General features: G+C 44.7%; 2 protein-coding genes across 2 annotated transcripts in view; both read right to left on the bottom strand.

The window, feature by feature from the left end:
* The window catches only part of PGCKA1 (PDCD10 and GCKIII kinases associated 1), an 86,159-nt gene extending 78,643 nt beyond the window's left edge, over positions 1–7,516 (bottom strand). Inside the window, exon 1 of the mRNA XM_082611680.1 lies at positions 7,480–7,516. The gene's annotated coding sequence lies outside the window, so the exon portion shown is untranslated. The remainder of the gene's footprint in view (positions 1–7,479) is intronic.
* Positions 7,517–13,791: 6,275 nt separating this feature from the next.
* Positions 13,792–19,760, bottom strand: part of NWD2 (NACHT and WD repeat domain containing 2) — a gene marked incomplete at both ends in the record, with an annotated part of 216,169 nt that continues 210,200 nt past the window's right edge. The window contains one exon of the mRNA XM_082611480.1: positions 13,792–17,724. Within this exon, the coding sequence (XP_082467606.1) occupies positions 13,792–17,724 (3,933 nt within the window). The remainder of the gene's footprint in view (positions 17,725–19,760) is intronic.

The raw sequence follows: 19,760 nt of genomic DNA, 5'->3' as shown, positions 1-19,760 counted from the left end.
CTTTTGAACTCTAAAGTGTGGTTTGTTGCTATTAGAATCAACACAGGGATTCAATGAAATAAGAAAATCAGGTGGGGGAGGAAATCAGTTTTTATGAGGCATTTTCAAGTTTCCACGAAACAGTTACTTCAGAGTCACAATATAAACTTTCAAGCATCTTCCTGAGGTTGACACAGTGTATATGGGGGAAAAGTAAACCCAAACTTAATAAGAACCTGCTGTATAAAAAATAAATAAAATTAAAAAAAAATAAACCAAAACTTAAAACTGATCAGACTGACTAATTGCCTCCAAAGACCAAATATAAAACATGCAGAATGCTTCAGTGGATAGAAGATTGGGCTTGGAGTTAGTAGACTTTGGTTCAAACCTTGGCTGGGTGACATTGCTAAATCTCAGTATCTTTAACTGTGAAAGGGGCATAATAATTCTACCTATATAAATGTCACAGGACAGTTTGGGAAGGTTGAATAAACTGAAGAATTATATGAAGAACTGTTTCATTATAATTAATTGCCTGCCAAAAAAATTCTCTCACTCTGTGTGTGTGTGTGTGTGTGTGTGTGTGTGTGTGTGTGTGTGTATGAAATTTACATGGGCACGCTGATTTGGAACTTTAACATGTGAACTGCCTCTTAGTAAAAGGCGAAAAACTGCCACAATTCAAAGGAATGGGGAAAGCTGCCTGAAAACAAACAAAACCCCCAAACCACCATTACCACCAAAAAGTATTTTCTTTTTCAGTAGCAAAGAATGCAAAGATAATGCCCCAACCTGAAGTTTGGGAAGCACAATTCAGAACTTGGCAGTCTAGAACCATCTTCACTTCCTCTCTTTCTTTCCTTAGAATCCAATTTGGCAACAAGCCCTGTGGGATGTGCTTTGAAACGTCTCCCAGACTGGACCTTTCTTCTCTATTTCCGCCATCCCTGCCTCAGTCTGAGCACCCCCCTCAGCATGCCTCACAACTGGGTTCACTGATGCCAGGCTCTCCAGGCCATCCTCAGTGCTGCCTGATTAGCCTTCCTAAAAAGCAGACTTCCTCAGGATCCACAGTGACTCCATCAGTCTCACCCTATTTCCTTCTACTCCAAAAACATGCCCCCTCCTCTAGCCCAGGAATTTCTTTACCTGCCCACAGACTCCAGCCTCAGGTCCTTTGCTCTTGCTGTTCTCTCTGCCTAGAATGCCCTTCCACCAGCCCATCTTATTACAAATCATTTCCCGCATGGTCCCTTTAATGCAGTGCTCCTCAGACTTCACTGTGCTTATGAATCATCTGAGGATCTTGTTACAATGCAGATTCTGATTCAACAGATCTGAAGCGGGGGCAATACTGCAATTCTAACCAGCTCCCGGGTGACCACCATGCTGCTGGCCGATGGACCCCACTTGGAGTAGCAAAACCTATTGGCTCAGTGGAAAAAAAATGGGGAGGGGGTAGTTTTTTGGAGACATACAGACATGGGTTGGAATGCAATCTTTATCAGGCAAATATCTTCATCTGTATAGTGGGACTATTACCCATTTTATGTAAGTGATAGGAGGATCTTTTGACTATAAATAGATATTATCCTTTTCAAATCTGTCTTTCCCATGGCTCCCCTAAGCTCATCATCTTGTCCCCTACTATGCTTCTCTGATAATCCAGTTTCTCTTTACTCTGAATCTTAACTGGCTTGATTTCTTTTAGTACATAAATCAAGAAAAAGGATTCTTAAAGTTAAGTTTGTTCATATGAAACTCTGAGCTTATGATACTTTAATAATACCATCCTCCCCTGCAGCAACACACAGAGAGGCAAGAGGTAGAGCTGCATCATGGTTACAGACACGGGCTTTGGATCTGATCTTTTTTTTTTTTAATATAGTTTTATAAATTATTTATTTATTTTTTGTCTGTGATGGGTCTTTGCTGCTGGGGGCAGGCTTTCTCTAGTTGCGGCGAGTGGGAGCTACTCTTCGACGTGGTGTGCGGGCTTCTCATTACGGTGGCTTCTCTTGTTGCGGAGCACAGGCTCTAGCCGTGCGGGCTTCAGTAGTTGTGGCGCGTGGGCTCAGTAGTTGTGGCTCGCGGGCTCTAGAGTGCAGGCTAGAGCTTAGTTGTGGTGCATGGGCTTAGCTGCTCCGTGGCATGTGGGATCTTCCCGGACCAGGGCTCGAACCCGTGTCCCCTGCATTGGCAGGGGGGTTCTTTTTTTTTTTTTTTTTTAGATGTTGGGGGTAGGAGTTTATTAATTAATTATTTTTGCTGTGTTGCGTCTTTCGTTTCTGTGCAAGGGCTTTCTCTAGTTGTGGCAAGCGGGGGCCACTCTTCATCGCGGTACGCGGGCCTCTCACTGTTGTGGCCTCTCGTTGCGGTGGCAGGGGCGTTCTTAACCACTGCACCACCAGGGAAGTCCTAGATCAGATCTGAGTTCCAATGCTGGTTCCACTGCTCACCAGCTATTCCCCTGCCTCATGTGAACTAACACGCCTGAGTTTCAGTTACTTCACCTGTAAAATTCTGCCTTCATCTCTTGTGTTGGTTATGAGAATTAGTTAAGTTCTATAAAGTGCTCGGCCAATGCAGCAGGTTGCAAAAACGGCCACAATTCTCCACCCCTCCCTGAATCCGTACCATTCTCTAAAGGCTCTGCACTTCCGCCCATCAAAAGGTAGAGTCTGGGCTTCCCTGGTGGCGCAGTGGTTGAGAGTCTGCCTGCCGATGCAGGGGACATGGGTTCGTGCCCCGGTCTAGGAGGATCCCACATGCCGCGGAGCGGCTGGGCCCGTGAGCCATGGCCACTGAGCCTGCGCGTCCGGAGCCCGTGCTCCGCAACGGGAGAGGCCGCGGCAGTGAGAGGCCCACATACCGCAAAAAAAAAAAGGTAGAGTCTGTTTCTTCATAAGTAGATTGGAGGAGAAGCAACTTGTGTCCATTGCAGTCTAGGCCTCAGGGAGCCTTGCTCCCATGCTCCTGCTCACAGCCATGCTGAGCCAACATGTGACCAAGCCCAGGGCAGCCTGTCCAGCCTGCGAAGCATGAGGCCCAGCTGCTCCCCAGAGGACTCAGCCAACAGTCAGCCAACACCCAGAGGCAGAGCCACCCTGGTGACCAGAGACACACAAGGGAGCCTGGACAAGACCAGTAGATTCACCAGATCCAGACTGCTGATGCACAAAGTCATAAACTAAACAAATGGTGGTTGTTTTAAGCCATTATGTTATGGAGTGGTTTGTTATTCAGCAATAGATAACTGACACTGTGTATATGTAAGTAATTTCTCCATAAATAGTGGCTATTACAATATTCTGAGGAAAAGGTACAATGTCAACAGATAATGAATTTTCCATACCATGAAAATCTCTACTTTTTGGTCAGTAGTAGGAAGATGGCTGAACTGGAAACTGGGATTCATAGATTCTGGTCCCAGTAGCTTTTCCGGTTGGCAGCCATATGACCTTGGAAACATCATTTAACCTCTTTGAGCCTCCGTTTCCTTATCTGTAAATTAAGGTGGTCAGACTAAATGACTTTTAAGGTTTTTTCTAGCTCTAAAAAGGACTGAGGATCCATTTTTCCAAAAGGCAATACTTATTTCCTTGTTAACAGATAGTTCTGAACCCAACTTTTCTTTTCTCATAGACTTAGGATGTAATCACAGACACCTCTCCCTGTATTGCCTTCACTGCTCAGCAGTTGGTTGTGACTACGTATCACACTTATTCTAACAGCCACACTCTGAATCTAGAAGTTGGACCTCCTTGCTGCGGACCAGGAACCCAGATAGCCAAGCTCATTAGGAATCAAAAGATGAATAATGCCATGTAAGTTCTAGCCAGAATCGAAGTTATGTGGCTCTTAATTCTTTACATGTGCAGGTAGACTTCTTTTACTCATTTCTAAGTTGCAATAAATATTCTGCAGGACTGAGGTTGTGCAGTGTGATCACTAAACAAGGAGGACACTGTTTTACAGCCATAAAATACAAATCAAATCTGCATTTATTGCACATTAATGACCCAAGATACATAGTTAATCAAATGGGGGGAGAAAGATTTAACACCAAAATTTAAAAAGTTTCAAAATTCTCATGTAGAGATTGACCCTGGAACTAATAAACAAGTAAATTGCAAATACATCCAAATACATTTGTATTAAAAAGTATACATGTGGCAGTGACTAGAGTGGCTTTTCTTCTCTCACGGGCATTTAGTGCCTCTCACACACCACTAGTACATGCTCTAACAGTGCCCTCTGCAAATACAATACAGTCTTCCCTGTGACATACAGCAGGCCATACTGTGGCCAACTGAGAAAAAAAAAACTGTTCCACTGCCCACTTCCATTACTGTTACACAATCAAAAGTCAGGGTGTTTTTATTCCTGGGAGGAATTAAGCTAAACCAGAGAATGTGTGTACAATCTGAGGGCAACAGTTTATCTTAACTTTGGCTTCAGATATATACAGTTAAGTCTGCATAAAGAAGCACCAAGTTGTTGAAAGTGTGAATAAAAAAACAGACTCATTCTTTTATCAAAAACTTTTTTTCTGTGATAGAAACAAATTATGTGGGGCCTAAGAGTAGCTACAGTCAGTAGGGACAGCACTGTAATGAAACGTGGCTTCTGGTTATCTACCTGGAACACATGTATTTTGAAATGACATATCAACTTTTCAGAGAGTTGAGTCACCTGATATTTTCTTTGAGTTAGTATCTTACATACCTTTGTCTAAATATCTTTTGAATCAATTCACTTCTCTCTCCCCTCTAGTGGGGATTTTCTTAGCAGCTGCCTTGCTTGTATCTTCCGCATTTCATTCTTCTCACTGCAGCCTGAGTGAACTTTCTAAAATACAGATCTGCTCTGCTTAAAATCCTCCAATGTCTTCTCTGAGGACTGTAAGACCCCCAAAGGCAAGGACTGTGTCCCTAGCACCTGACCAAATGACTACAAACCCTGGCCAGGTCAGGGTTCCATTTAATTTTAGAAAGCCAATTGTACCCGGAATAGAACAGAGTTCACTGCTTGCGGTAAAATTTGAGACATGATATTCCTCTTGCCTTACGTTAATACTATTGATATTTACTGCAGCTCAGGAGAGTCTTTTCTAAGATGCTTGATGACACTGAGTCAGTATTTTGAGTTTTTTTAAGTCTCTGCTTGAGGATACATATTCACCTGATGGGTGTGTTATAAGCATGCTTTAGGATAGGGTCATTTTGGTGATATATGGTCCTTTGGAAGATTCCAGTCTCTGTGGGACCATGATATTCTCAGGTGAAAAGGGTGAGAGTAGATAAAACATTTCATTTTCATTTCATTTTCTTATATAGCATTCAGGTGATAACCAGACTAAGGAAGGCTATAATGGGGTGACCTGCAGATGGATGAGGGCTCAGGCCTATCCTCTCCCCTAGGATGAGCCTATCAACTCCTCTTTTCTAGATATCTAGTAAGTCTATCTGCAACCAATAATCAATCTAATGCCCCAAAAAAAGAAAGAAAGAAAGAAAAAAGGCAGGAGCTAGGTACTATTTAACCAAGAGCCAAAAAGATCCCAAGGTTCTGGGTTATTGAAAAAATTGTGGAACTAGGGGAATTTGAAACAGTCCAGGTAGAGGAAACCCAGCTACCAAGAGGCTGGTATTCAATTATTCGGAAACTGGAGTCCATTCCTGGAAGCACAGTCAATGGGCTCTCACGGCACCAAGGGTAGTGCTGTTCCCAGAGCAAGGAGGGCATTACCTGCTCTGCGCTTGGGCTGACACTGGATTCTGGCCAGGGCTTAGCCTGGTTATGTTGCCAGGCTCAGACAGGGACTAGGTGGAAAGTCAGGGGGGATTGCTCCATTCTAGGCTAATGAACATGTTTAGTTGACATGCAAGTCACTGTTTTGTTTTAAATTCCAGATATGCAAAAGCTCTTAGAACATAGCTAAGATTGGACACCTTGATCTTCAGAGGTCATTACATAACTAAATCTTGAGAACCTCTGATAACCAGGCCCGGGGAACAGATGCCAGGAGATAGGAGCTTATCACATACTTGCTGAATCAAAGAACAGGATCAGAATGGACACAGAAAGCAAAGAAGAGAAAGAAGCCGAACCCTGCCTTCTTGTATCAGTGTCTGCTCCATTTGGCCTCTGTGATCAAGGTAGCTTCCTATAACTGACTCTTCACACTTTAGAGAAATACAAATAACCCCAGAACTCTACTTTACCTTCAGAGCTTGGTTATTGTTTCAGTGATCTGCCTCATGACTGTTAGAATGTTCTACAGACCTGGGTGCTTAGCCTTAGAAGACTTTAACATGTCTCCTTCTTAAAAGAGTGTTAACTGGAGGATTCAATGTGAGAATAAGTGGCAAATATAGAATCTATTGTCTTTAAAAGCAGCAACCACTTTCCCCATCTTTCTCATTTAACTCTCAAGTGTTTCCAAAATATCGTGTTTACAACCACCCACAAGCCATGGTGAGAAGTGCCATCAGTAATTCTCTCTCACAGTGACAGGAAGAAAATAAACACCCTATTCTTTAATGCTTTGAACCACCTCATGGAACACTGACTTCCTCTAAATTCACTGGGCAAACATCTATACTGCAATGGAAAACAACATGTACTAAACTACTAAAGGGAGTTTTTGTTTTGTTTCTAAGGTGAATTACAGTGCTTGAGGAAAAACAAAACAAAACATTGATTTTTGTCTTTTATCACTGGAAAATTTGTTCAGTGGTGGTTTGTGAAAATCTCACCTCATCTGGACTGCCAAGGTCACTGAGACCCAAGTAATCGACCTGGGAGATACTTGCCTAATTATCAAATATTCAGCCAACAGTGTGTGACCATTTAACCGGCTGCACCTGGGACCCTCCAACACGTGCTGCTTCCTAGCACTGCCGCCTCCCTTTCATCCCTACTCATAGCCACCCAGGTCGCCAGCGCCCCAAAGGGGGCAAATCCTGGGACCCAAGGACATTTCAAAGAGACAGCGGTCACCTTCCATTTCCGTTTTACTTAAAAACATTCACATGCTTAAAAATGGGGGAAGGAGGGGGTACTCAGAAATAAGGGGGAAATCTTTTGCAGTTTTCCCAGTTCAAGTTCTCAGGCACTACTGAAAGTTCATTAATAAGATATTTAAAAACAAAAGTGTTTCACACACCAAGTAGATGCCAAGCTTTGCAAACTGTCTTGGTCTTTAGTTTGGGGGAGTTTGTAAAAGTCCCCCCCACCTCACCCCATTCTGGATTTCGCCTCTTTCAGAGCCTTTGTTGAATGGCCTGACTTTCCCAAAGCAATCAAACTAAGAACTGCCTCACCTCCCCATACCCCGCTTTTTTTTTTTTTTTCCCACGGCAAAGAAAATAAATAAAAATGCCCCGTGAGAGAAATGGGGGAAACCATGCCACAAAACCCGAGTTCCGCGGGAGTCAAGCGCCTGTGCTGCCCGCGGCGGGGCCCGGCGCGAGGGCTGGAGACTGTCCCTACCTGGGGCCGGGCGGCGGCGGCGGCGGCGGCGGGGTCGCGGCGCCCATGGCTTCGCGGGCCTCGGGCGGCCGCGCCGGGAAACTCCAGCGGCTCAGCGCCGCGGGGATCCGCCGCGCCCGCAACGGCCGCCCCGGCGCACTCATTGGGCCGGCGCGTCACGTGGCCCGGCCGGCGGGCGAGCCTCCCGGGTCCGCGTAACCCTTTACCTGAGCTGCCCGCGCCGCGCCCGGGCCTCCGGAGCGCCACCGCCGACGCCCCCGAGCCCGGGCTGGCCTGCTGGGCGCACCCAAACAGAAAACCCCGGAGCTCAGCCTCTGATCACCGACACCCAGGCTGCATGCCAGCCTCTGCCCGCGCAGGGAAACTTTTTGGTGCCTATTTGGCCGTCGTGCTGCAGGGAGAAGGGAGCTTCCTGATTTGGGACGTAAGTGGGGGAAGATACATAAATGCACTCCCTGGCAAATAGATCTGTCCCCCGTTCCCCCCGTGAACTTGTGGTTTTGTGTGTTCCCCCCCCCCCCCCCCCCCCCCAGTGCTGGCATTAGCCGCCTACACCTGGTGTGTGCACTGTCGCCTGCCTTTATGGGATAGATGGTCTGGGAAAGAGCGCAGACGCTACTAGAATGAGAATTCCCGGGGAAGTTGCACAGCCTCGCCTGCACCCTCAAGACCGCGGTGGGAGTTCAACGAAGTCATGCTCCCCCGCCCCTCACCTTCCCTCTCTGTTCCTGGGGTGTTGGAACCTCGGCTGCCACACCCCATCTACCCTCCTGAGCTCCATGCCCGTGCTTGTGGCAATCCATGCACTTAAGGTGGGTTGCTTTACTCTAAGATAGTACTTAAGGGTTGCAGATTGTTTTCACCTGTGCTCCAAAGTGCGTCAGTGTCGGGCTTGGCAGGAAAATGTGTTAAGCTACGGCGCCACCTGGCTTGCCCTCTTCTCTCTTTCCCCTTCATTCATTCAGGGAGAGTCAGGATAAAACAGGATGCTGGAGAAGGAACAGGGCAGAATACTGTTTAAAGATGGACACACTGCCCTTAGTTCTTAATGTGTCCACTCTAGTGATTCCAGCGCCATTTACACGACAACATTTGTCACGCTTTATGGGGGAAAACTCGTTTTTTGAACCTTTCCGCTTGTGTAGTAGCTGCATGCTTTAAAACGATAGATTTACAGGGGACGTTGTGTGCTGTTTTACATCACTTTCTGATAAAACTCTTTGTCACAATAAAGGACCCTCTTGTCCAACTTCTAGCCCATGCTTTAGAAATGTCCACTGGTAAGTTTATCAGTTGGTTATTTTGACCAGTTGGTATTTATCTTGGGTTTTAAAGTGTGTTTCCCAGACTGGTAGAATCAGCATCATCTGGGAGAATTTAGTAAAAATGCAGATTCTTGGATTCCACCCCAGACATATGGATTCAAAGATAGTGGAATCAGGGAGGGTGAAGTAATCTGTATTTTAACAAATGATGCACCACCACCCTGAGTCTGCTCATGCAGCTGGCTAAGTTACCCTCATCTACTAAAGGCTGGGATTCTATAAAGCCACAGGTGGTTGTGTTATTGGTAACGTCAAATTACCAGTTTTACATAATTTGTCATGTTGATACACTGAAACTGAACCCTTTGATGTGTCTGTACAAAGTGTAATCTGTATTTCATGCAGCTCACATGGAATGCCAAATGGAGCTCAGAGGGGGACCCTCATAAAAAATAAGGAAGGGCTTCCCTGGTGCTGCAGTGGTTGAGAGTCCGCCTGCCGATGCAGGGGACGCCGGTTCGTGCCCCGGTCCAGGAAGATCCCACATGCTGTGGAGCGGCTGGGCCCGTGAGCCATGGTCGTTGAGCCTGCGCGTCCAGAGCCTGTGCTCCGCAGCGGGAGAGGCCACAACAGTGAGAGGCCCGCGTACCGCAAAAAAAAAAAAAAAAAAAGGAAGAAAAACCTATGGTTTCTTCATGCGTGTGGGAATGAAACACCACGATTCACTTAGTTTTTTAGGTGTGTTTATGTTTTCATTGGCATATAAATTGTTCTCCGCTGATGAGTTACGGAAGCTAAGAAAGCTAATTTGTTTGAGTGGATTTGTCAGTATAGTTCTAAATTTGTCAATATAGTTCTAAAGAAAAGAAGAGACAAACTTTTTTTTTTTTTTTTTTTGTGGTACGCGGGCCTCTCACTGTTGTGGCTTCTCCCGTGGCCTCTCCAGTTGCGGAGCACAGGCTCCGGACGCGCAGGCTCAGCGGCCATGGCTCACGGGCCCAGCCGCTCCGCGACATGTGGGATTTTCCTGGCCTGGGGCACGAACCCGTGTTCCCTGCATCGGCAGGCGGACTCTCAACCACTGCGCCACCAGGGAAGCCCGAGACAAACTTTTTAAAAGGTTATGGTATTGGCTTACATTATAACCAAACGAGTGCCATATTAGGCATTTTAGACTCTTGAGAAAGAGATTACTGGTGGGATTCTTTATCTTTAGCTCAGGTTTCTCCATTGGATAGATCGCGTATTACCAATTGCCTGCATGGATGTCTTAACCTTTAAACTCTCTGGGTCCAACGTTATTATTTCCCTCGTTTTCATCTCCTAACCTATTCCTTTTACATTTGTAACTCTACTCTCCACTCAGTTTCAGTTGGAACTGGAATTAGAGTTTTCCTTCTCTTTCATCACCCACCTCAATCAGGGACGTCCTGAAGTCACTCTTCTTAGCAATTTCACTGCCACTGCCCTAAGATCAAGTTCTTATACTATCTATCTCGGGTCTTTGCAATAGTCTCTTTACTGGTCTCCCAACTTATGGTCTCTTTCGTCTCGAATCCATCTGACATATTACTGCCCCAGTCATTTTAACATAGCATTTCAACTAGGCCATTCCCCTTCTCAAAAAGTTTTTCATGATTCCCTATTGGCTACCGAATAAAGTTTAAAATCCCCACATAGCATTTGAAGTCATCTAAGTATACTTTGACGCTCCCTGTTTTTGCTCACGCAGCTTCCTCCACCTGAACTGTCTTTCTGACATTCTGACAGCTAAGTCCTGCTTATCCTTCAAGCCACTGCTCTCTGTCACCTCCTCTTGGCCATCCTGTTTGATTCCCAGCTAGAGTTAATTGCTCCTCTGCAGCGTATCCTCAGTACCTGGCTTTCACTTTTCACTTTTTTTTGTTTTGGCTAACAACTTTTTTTTAAATCACAGTCTGTCTTACATCCAATTTAGTTGCGCCTCCCTTAGATTATAGGATTCTGGAGGGCAGGGGTTGTGCGTGACTAATTTTTAAATCATCCTAGGCATAGCATAATGACTTAGACATAGCAAGCACAGTGTTTGTTATGTTCTTGACCCTAGGAAGGAAGATATTTATTTAAACAGCAAACTCCATGTATATGAAATGCTTTTATGCAAATAATAATGATCCTCTCCTCTACATTTTCTCTGAGAACCAAACTTCATGTACTACACATAGAACTTGTTTCCTGTTTTCCTATTAAGACTGAAGTCCTAGAAGGTATAAACTATTTATTAATCTTTGTATTCCTGGCAAAATGTATGCCGAAGTAAATATTTGTTGGATGAATACTTCAACTATTGCAGTTACGGTTATACCTGAAAATCCTGGGAGTTTGCAAAGACCTCCAGTGATCTTCAGAGCCTAGCCTGGCCTCTAATCTTCAAATTAGAAAATATCTTCTAGGTCATTAGCAGTAAGTTCCTGCTGGATACTCAATGCTTTATTTTTACGTGCTTTGAGAAGTTAACAAAAAAAAAATTGATGGTGTATTGAAATCCTGTTCAACGATTCCCTCTGGACCTCTGTTTTTAGGTTTCTTCATCTGTATGTTTGGAATATTAAGAGTACCTACCTCACATGGCTGTTGTGAAGATTACATGGCTTAGCACATGCAAAGCTCGTGTACAGTAAGCACTCAGTAAGCATGAACAATTATTATTATTATTACTATTATTACTGAAGATCTCTAACTACATCTGCCAAAGTTGGGGGAGAAAAACAAACACCACACAAATCTAAGTAGTTTATCTTTTATTCATACAAACAATACATACACAAGACTGTACATTTTTTGAAGACTGCAATAATTTTCTAGTGTAACAACTGTGTAATAAAATTTAACTAAATGTAACATTTATGAAAATATAGATCTCTGATTGGGTAATTCCTCCCAACAATACAAAGTTTACATAAAAACATTCAATATGAGCTATCAGTTGCAAACAAGTTAGGAAAAATCATTCAAGTCACTTGTTAAACTCTGTTGGCTGTTACACAGAACATTCACACACTACATTTAATCCATCTAGACATTTATTTCTTAGAAATGTGTAGCATGGAGGTCCAACTGATAATGACAGGAATAAGAATGTGTTGCCTCCGAAGAGCTAAAAAAAAAAAAAGCATTGACTCAAACAGTCAACTCCACGTGGTCTGTACGTGGGCTGAGCCTTCTCTGGGCTACCACCTCCCTGGCTGGTAGCTAGACCAGGAGGAGTATACTGAAAAAAAAGTCTATCACTAGGGAGTGGGTGTTTATATTGGAATCACATCTCTGTATGCTTACCTGTCAAGCCGCTTTCCAAATGGACATACAGTTGGCTTGGATTCCCGGTGGGTTAAATCACTTTGTTTCTTGCATTAGCATTAACAATTAAGATGTCACTCTCTTTTTTCTCACATTTCTCCCCCACATCCCTATGAGAGCAATAGCAGGAGCTATCACTACCCTTATTCTGCAGTTTACAAAAACAATACTTTTGGGCGGTTAAAAGATCTGTCTACGAATACTGGATGAGTTCATGGCAGAGCTGGACTGAAAGCAAGTCAGTTCCTTGTTCATTATTCTGCCTTCTCAAGTCACCACTGTCCCTTTCAAACCAAACCAAACCACCACTACTGATGCCCTTTGGAAAGGCATCCAAGGACTTGCCATGAGGAGGATAGGGAAGGAAGAAAATCACTTTCCCCTTTTGAGATGTAATATTTTCTTTTAAATAGGAGGAGTAGTTTTTAAAAACATCAAATACCAATTTCACAGCTTCTGCTTTGAAACAGATAAGACTATAAAAGGCTCTAGAGAGTCCTCAGGCAGAAAGGGTGACAGATAAAGAAGGATACATACAGTGTGTAGAAGTAAGAAAGTGATTATAAACAGGGACAGTAAAGAGCCTTTGGACACCCTTAAGATTTACAGAATATTTTAGCACAAAGACAGGCATATTCAGTTTGTCCCAGAGTATTTGGTCAGCTATCTGCGTTTTACACAGGAAAGAGGAGGAATGAGAGTAAGGCAGATGTCATCAGTATTCCATAGATGGCATGTCGAGAAAGCTTTCCTTCTATTAAGATTTACTGCAGGGATTTAGGAAATAATTTATACTTCGGTACAACTGACTTCCATAGCACAGCCTTTTGTTAGTACAATGATAGAAATGAACAGGTGTTTTGGCCAAATTTGTAATGCCCTTTCTGTAACTCTTTTTACACCCAGCACAAATAGACTTTTCAAAATGACATGAAAAGATTGTGGTTTCTTATTAAATGTGTTCTTTTGCAGCCCAGAAAATAGTTTAAAAATCATGTGTTCCATTATACAGAAACCCTTGCATGCAGTTGTCACAACTGTATTTTAATGAAGACCGACTCTGTGTGTTCTGTAGCCCTATGATAGCAGTAGGTAGCTCTTGCCCCAGTCAGTCTGTGGCCTCACACTTCACATCCTTTCTCCTGGGAAACTGGGAGTGCATCTGGGCATTTTTGTTACATTATTTTGCACCTTTAGACCTTCCATCTGCAGACTGGATTGACACAGTTGTCAGGATCATAAAATGTAAGGAGAGATTAAGGCTGTGTTTAGTTATCCACACAATCACTTGAAGTCCAACAGCAATTTGTGTTTACAATTTCAACCAGTTGCTGTAGAACTAACTTCAGTCCAAATGGTCTCTATGTAGCTCTAGCCTTTCTCATCTGGACAATGGGATGAGTTAAGCTGCTTCTTCCCATCCAGTTAATTTAAAAACTACCCTATAACTTCCAGTTGATATAGCCATGTAAATACGATTTGTAGAAATTCTCTGTTAAGACATCATTCCTGGATACACTTTGTCAAGAAGACCAACCTCACAACCAATTTCACATTTCTGTACATTTTCATGAGCATGGCAATAATTAGCATTGGGACTCCAGCATCTTTCCTGTCCTTTAAGAATGAGTGTTTATCATCTGGGATACAGAAGATGCTTTTTTTTTCTTTTACATATTATGCATTTCTGCTGAGCAGGGAAAACATTTTGTCAGTTGTCAGGGGCATAGCTGTGGCCCCTGGATTCCAGGGCAGAGCACACCCGGTCATAGCAAGAGTTGTGTTTCTTGGAGGGCGTCGCCTCGTTGGGTTCCATGGAGTCACTCACTGTGATGGGACTGTCTCTTGCAAAGACCTCAGTGGACTCTCTCCATAAGCAATCCACAGACATTTTAAAACAGTAACTATTACACTTTGGCCTGGATGTCTGTGTCGCATTATTGAAAATTTGTCTGCTATTTGAAGTGGCTATTTTAATTTTCAGTGCAGCATCTACGCGGTCCACCACTGTGTATATCCCTATACTGCCGTCATCAAAACCCACAATGATGTTCAGGTGACGCTGGGAGAGGGCAAGAAAAGTTGGAGTTTTGTAAAGGGAGCAAGCACCGATATTTTTGCCATCGGCCAGTCTCATGACAATCAAACTGGATATCGCACCATTTTCATCCTCTTCCTCCCCGTTTCGGAAACAAATATATACCAGGTAGCGACCGTCTCGAGACAACCTGTGCCTCCAGATGACCCCAGAGGCATGAACCACCCGTAACTTACCGCTGTGTAAATCCAGCACGTTGATATTTTCATCTCCCCTGGAAATAATGCCTAGCTTTCCATTGGGGGAAATTTCAAAATCCTCTAGATTTTTCAGGAAGTTGTTTGGAAGTTGCACACGGCGACAGATCACTTCATCTGTCAGACTCCAGATATTCACCGTCTCGGCTGACGTGATAAACACAATGATGTCCGGACAATCGGGGATCAATTTAAAATTCACAATGGTGGTGCCGTCTTCACAGCAGACCTTCTTGGTGATGCTTCCTGTCCAAAGACTGACTGCCAGCACCTTGCTTTTGGTCATGCCCACCACGAAGGTATTTGCAGAGGTTATGAAGGCATTCTGCAGAGTGGTCAGGATGTTGCATACCCTGTGGCCCGTGGCCAGTCTCCAAACCCTGGAGGCATTTTCCTCACAGAGAGAGACCACGAACTGGTCATTGTGTGTAATCAGCAGCTGAGATATTCTCTGCCCATTAATTCGGAAGAGGTTTTCACCGCTGCTGGTATGCCAGACGTATTGGCTGCTCTTGTCATCTGATGTCACCATGACGTCTCCAGAGGATGTCAACACACAGTGTTCAACTATTCCTTCATGCTTAAATACTGCTTCAAGGAACCCACTGCTGAAGTTCCACTTGTGAACACAATCGGAGCCATCGAGGGAGTAAATGATTTCCCCCCTAGCGGGTAACACCAGACTTTGAATGGGTTTTCCAGTCTTATCTATGTTGGACATAGCTGTGATTATATCTATGTCCCAGATAGAAAGAACACCACTGGTGGATAAAGATAGCAGCATGTTGTGATGACTGGATTTCACCAACTTGACTATGGTACCTGAGATTTCCTGTAAGCTCGCCATACACTGTCCCGTGTCCCGCCTCCAGAAAAACACGGCTGAGGTGTTTTCCATGGTCGCAATGATGCAGTCTCCATTCTTGGACAGCACAGCCGATATAAAGCGTTCATTGTGCTTCGCTCTGAACTTTTCAGCCACCTTCCACATACCGGTATCTAAGAGCTCAATACTGAGGGCTTTACAGATCAGAACTGCACTTTGGTCCTCTGAAAGTTCAATGCTGACCACTTCACTATCTTCTCTTCGGCAGTCAAAGTCATCGGTCAGCTGGGGGTTGGAGATGTCCTCAATGTTCCAAACAGAAAGGCTTCCCTCACTATCTACCATTACCATTTCCTGAGCTGTGTCCAAGATAAGAAGGAACTTCACAAACCCACCTGAAAATTCAGATGTCACCGTACATAACTTTTCTCCACTCCCTAAATGGAAGATGGTAGTGGTGTTCAGGTACTGTCCACAGAAGGCATACACGCCGTCCAGAGAGCACTGGACACAGGTCACTTCGTACCAGCAGTGGAACTGGTAAAGGGGCCATCCGTAGAGCAGATCGATGACAGTGACATCTTTGCTGGCTTCGAGCCAGGCCAGAGCATGTTTGATGGACAGTGTAAATCCATTGATGTAGGTGGAGCCGCTTCCATGCTTGGTCCCTTTGATTTCCACTTCAGACAGGAGGCAAGAATTTACATTGTCGTAAACCAACAAGGTGTTATTTGTTGTTGCCACCACAAGATACTTTTCGTCACTGGTGAGTTTCATGCCCAGGATGACAGACTGGGCTGTCGTGATTTGCCTGAGTAGTTGACGCGTTTCCACATCCCACGTGCTGATGGAACCGTTTTCTAAAGCTGTGAGCACCGTACTGGGGTTACAGGTGGGCAGAATCTCGGTGACGTGCAGGTGACTAGATGACAACGGAAGACGCTCCGGGCTATAGGTCACATCCATGGATGAGTGTAATGGCACGATGGAGCAGTATTTGGGCCCATCTTTGTCACATTCTAAAAGAAGGTGTCTAAGTTTGGGCAGGGAACTCACGACGGGCAGCAGTCTTTGCTGAAGCTCTGCAGAAAGGGAGCCGGGGAACGCGACGACCTTGGTTTTGATGCTGCGGAGGGTGCTCGCCAGGAACTTCAGCTCCTTCTCCTGCGAGCAGTTGTAAGCCAGCTCGATGTCCAAGAGCACTTTGTCAAACTGGCCAATTTTGATCATGGTGTAAAGCCAGCTGAAATTCATTATGATGCCGTAGAGCAGGTCATCGGTTTTCCCACACCTTGTCAGGTGGTGCAGGAGCTCACACATTTTCCGATGGTTGACGAAAAAGATGTCAGGCTCCAGTGGGTTGCACTGAAAGACCCAGGGCTGGTCCGGGGCTTGCCTGTCGAAGGAAGCCTGCTCCGTGAAGTGCTTTTCCTCCTCAAGCAGGCTTCTGCTCTCCAAGTCAAGGCAGCCATTCAGGTAGGGGTCTTCAAGGCAGAAAGCTTTCCTTCTGCCCCCTGACCAGACCCCCAGGAAATAGTCCGCCAGGATGGTATGCATTTCATGCAGGTCACTGTTATCCTGCAGATATAGCTTCTGGGCTATGAGCTGCAGGTGTCTGTTGGCCCAGACCAGGAGGGTGATGTTCTTCACGTGTCTCTCGATTAAGTATCCACTGAGCCCCTCCTTGAGCCTTGCGATGTACAGATAAGGTACCCTCAGTGGATTGCTGGGCCTGGCGCTCTCATTGAGCTCATTCATCACACTATTGTCAAGGGCCAGCACGTCTTCCAGCTCCATTTCACTCAAACCCATTTTGGCCATGGTGATGTAACCTAGAGCCCGGGAGACGAGTTGCTGCCCACACTTCCTCTCCAGGGAGCAGAAGAGCTGCTCTATGCTTTCGTGCACGGTGACACAGAGGGAGGATTCATCGACGTCTCTGTGAGATCGCCAATTTCTCACCTCCCTAAAGGTCAGGTTCACAAACATGGGCAATGTGCACTTGGAGAAGGCGTTGTTCACGTAAATCTGCTGGCCTGATGTGACCTTCCTTTTGACCCGCAGCAGCTGGTGTTTGAGCACCTGGCTGCACATCTTCCTGTCCCGGGGAATCAGCTCGATGTAGTTGTCTTCTTCGTGGATAAGGCACCTTAGTTTCTGTAGGATCCCATGTTTGTTGGGCAGCGTGGAGAGGACAATCCGGACGAATCGGGGAAGGTGAACCGGGAGCCACCAGAGCTTCCTGGCCTCGTGACTCTCTGAGAGCTGCTCCAGGGCATCGAATATGACCACGAGGGGTCTCTGCAATGAAGACTCATTCAAGAGGTTTATAAATAAGTCGCGGAGGTCATGGATCTTCTTAGGGTAGCTCTGAACCAGGCACCGGTAGTTCATGGCCAACTGTTCACAAACACTTAGAAGGAGAGTCCTAAGATCAGTACTCATGTCTGTGGTTCCTAGAAACCTCACGACTATGACTGGGTCAGATTCTGGTCCTGTGTCTTCATGTAGCCAGCCATAAGCCTAAAACATAAAGGTGGTGTTTAGAATGGAGACATATATTCACATGGTCACATGCAGCAACACTTCCCCTCTGCAGAGATCAGCCTTCTGGTAACCCTGACCAGGCAGAAAGTACCTTAGAACCAGGAAGTGGAAAAACCTGAGATGGTCAGAGAGCTCTCAGAAAGCTCATGCACTAAAGTCTATAGGTGAGACCCTCAGGATCCCTCTACTAAGGGTAATAAAATGGTGATCACAGTATTGGTCAATCACAAGGCAGAATTTAGCTTGTATTCTAAACGTTACAAAGCATTTCACAAACTGTAAACCTGAATATCTAGTATGCTTAGTTTCTCATCACTGAATTTCCATTTCTTGGCATGGTTGTTGGCACCTGGTTGGTGCTTGGTGAATATTTGTTTAATGAATAGATTAAGTAATGACCTACATATTATACTGAGTCAAATATTTTCCTTAATTGAGATCACGTAAGGCTATATATGTGGCTGACCACATTTCCAGTTAATTAGAATGCAATAAAAATACTCAGCACTAAAATGATACTGAATATAATCTTGTATGATTCAGAGACATTTTACTCTATTGTGATGCTATAGGGTCATCATTATGATTATTTTTTATCATTACCATAAAAATCTATATAATGCTGGTTAAACAAGTTTTGCTGAATTTGTGCTTTATAACAGACAGTTTACTATATAAACAGGCAGTCATCAGGCCTCATATTGTCTCTCTGTAGGGCACATGGGATTACAGTATCATGTAACAGAAGAGGAAACCAAGGCCAAAAATAGCTTGCTTGGAGTTAAATGATTATCAAGAGATGAAAATGGAGTAGAAGTCATATCTGACTTTCTTTCTAGTGTTCTCTCTCTCCCACTCTCCCTTTTTAAATTGTATAGTTAAAGAGATAAAGTATATGGAGATAAAGTACATGAGGGGGTGCTAGGTTTAATATTTTTCTGTCTGGAAAGGTAAAGACAAAAAAGGATATGATCAAAGTATAAAACACTCCAAAGTATATTTTTAGGGAGAAAATACTTTTCAGTAATCCTTGGAATTCACCGAGGATACTTCTTAGAAAAGGACATATTATTTAATACATTAAGAAGTAAGTTTATGAAACTTGGTTCCCCAATTGGTAGTTCAGGTTAAAGTATGAGTAAGCTTAGAAAAGATTCATGGATGTCAGTTTCAGAATGAACTGTAACAGGAAGTTAAAACTGGTACTAGTGTCACCCAGTTTAGACAATAGATACCGCATTCAGATAGAAGCTCCAGCCCATCTTGCAAGACTTGAAAGGGAGTTTTGAAAATTAGTTTTGCTACCTTTGATGGACTACCCACCTCCAGCCTGAAAAGGAGATTCAAGAGGCCAAGAAAAAAGTGGGAGATGAGGATGCTGTGGGTTGTATCTCTCACCACCCCACTCCCAAAGGGAAGGGCTGAGAGATGCCCACCCCTCACTTCTAGCCTAGGGAAAGGGGCTGCAATGGACCACTTTCAGGATGTCCCCTAGGGCTTGGGAGACATGGCCATCTGTATCTGATGACATCTGAGGAATATGGAGGTTGAGTGAGTGAGGCCGGCTAGCTGCTCTGACAGAGGAGTGATAGAGAGCTGCCGTATTGGAGCTGGAGTTTCTCAGGGCAAAACAATACCTGAGTGTTTCCCATGTATCATATGTGGGCCACTGGCAAGCGTGAGCTGACGAGAGTTTCTGTCATTTCTGTTTTCCCAGGTCTAAGGGGGTTTGCTGGGTTGTGGAGAGGCTCTTGGGAGAAAGATACTAGAAATGTGTGCTGCTGGATGCATAGGAGCTATGGAGGTGACCAGCTAGATAGAAAACCAATGCAGTTCCCTGTGTCACCCTAGGGAACTGTAGGTGAGAGATGCTCAGTGAGGACAAGGTAGGGGATGGGGGAGGGAAAGGACCTTTGGGAAACCATGAAAAGGCCTCAGAAGAAATGGGAGGAAGTGTAAAACGCCAGGACCAGAGTGCCGAACCCAGGTCAGAACAGTACTGGTCATATAAG

Source organism: Mesoplodon mirus, assembly GCF_964341445.2.
Source record: "Mesoplodon mirus genome assembly, chromosome: 2".
NCBI classification, from domain to species: Eukaryota; Metazoa; Chordata; class Mammalia; order Artiodactyla; family Ziphiidae; genus Mesoplodon; species Mesoplodon mirus.
The sequence above is the reverse complement of the archived record's forward strand: the minus strand, read 5'-3'. Positions and strand labels throughout refer to the sequence as shown.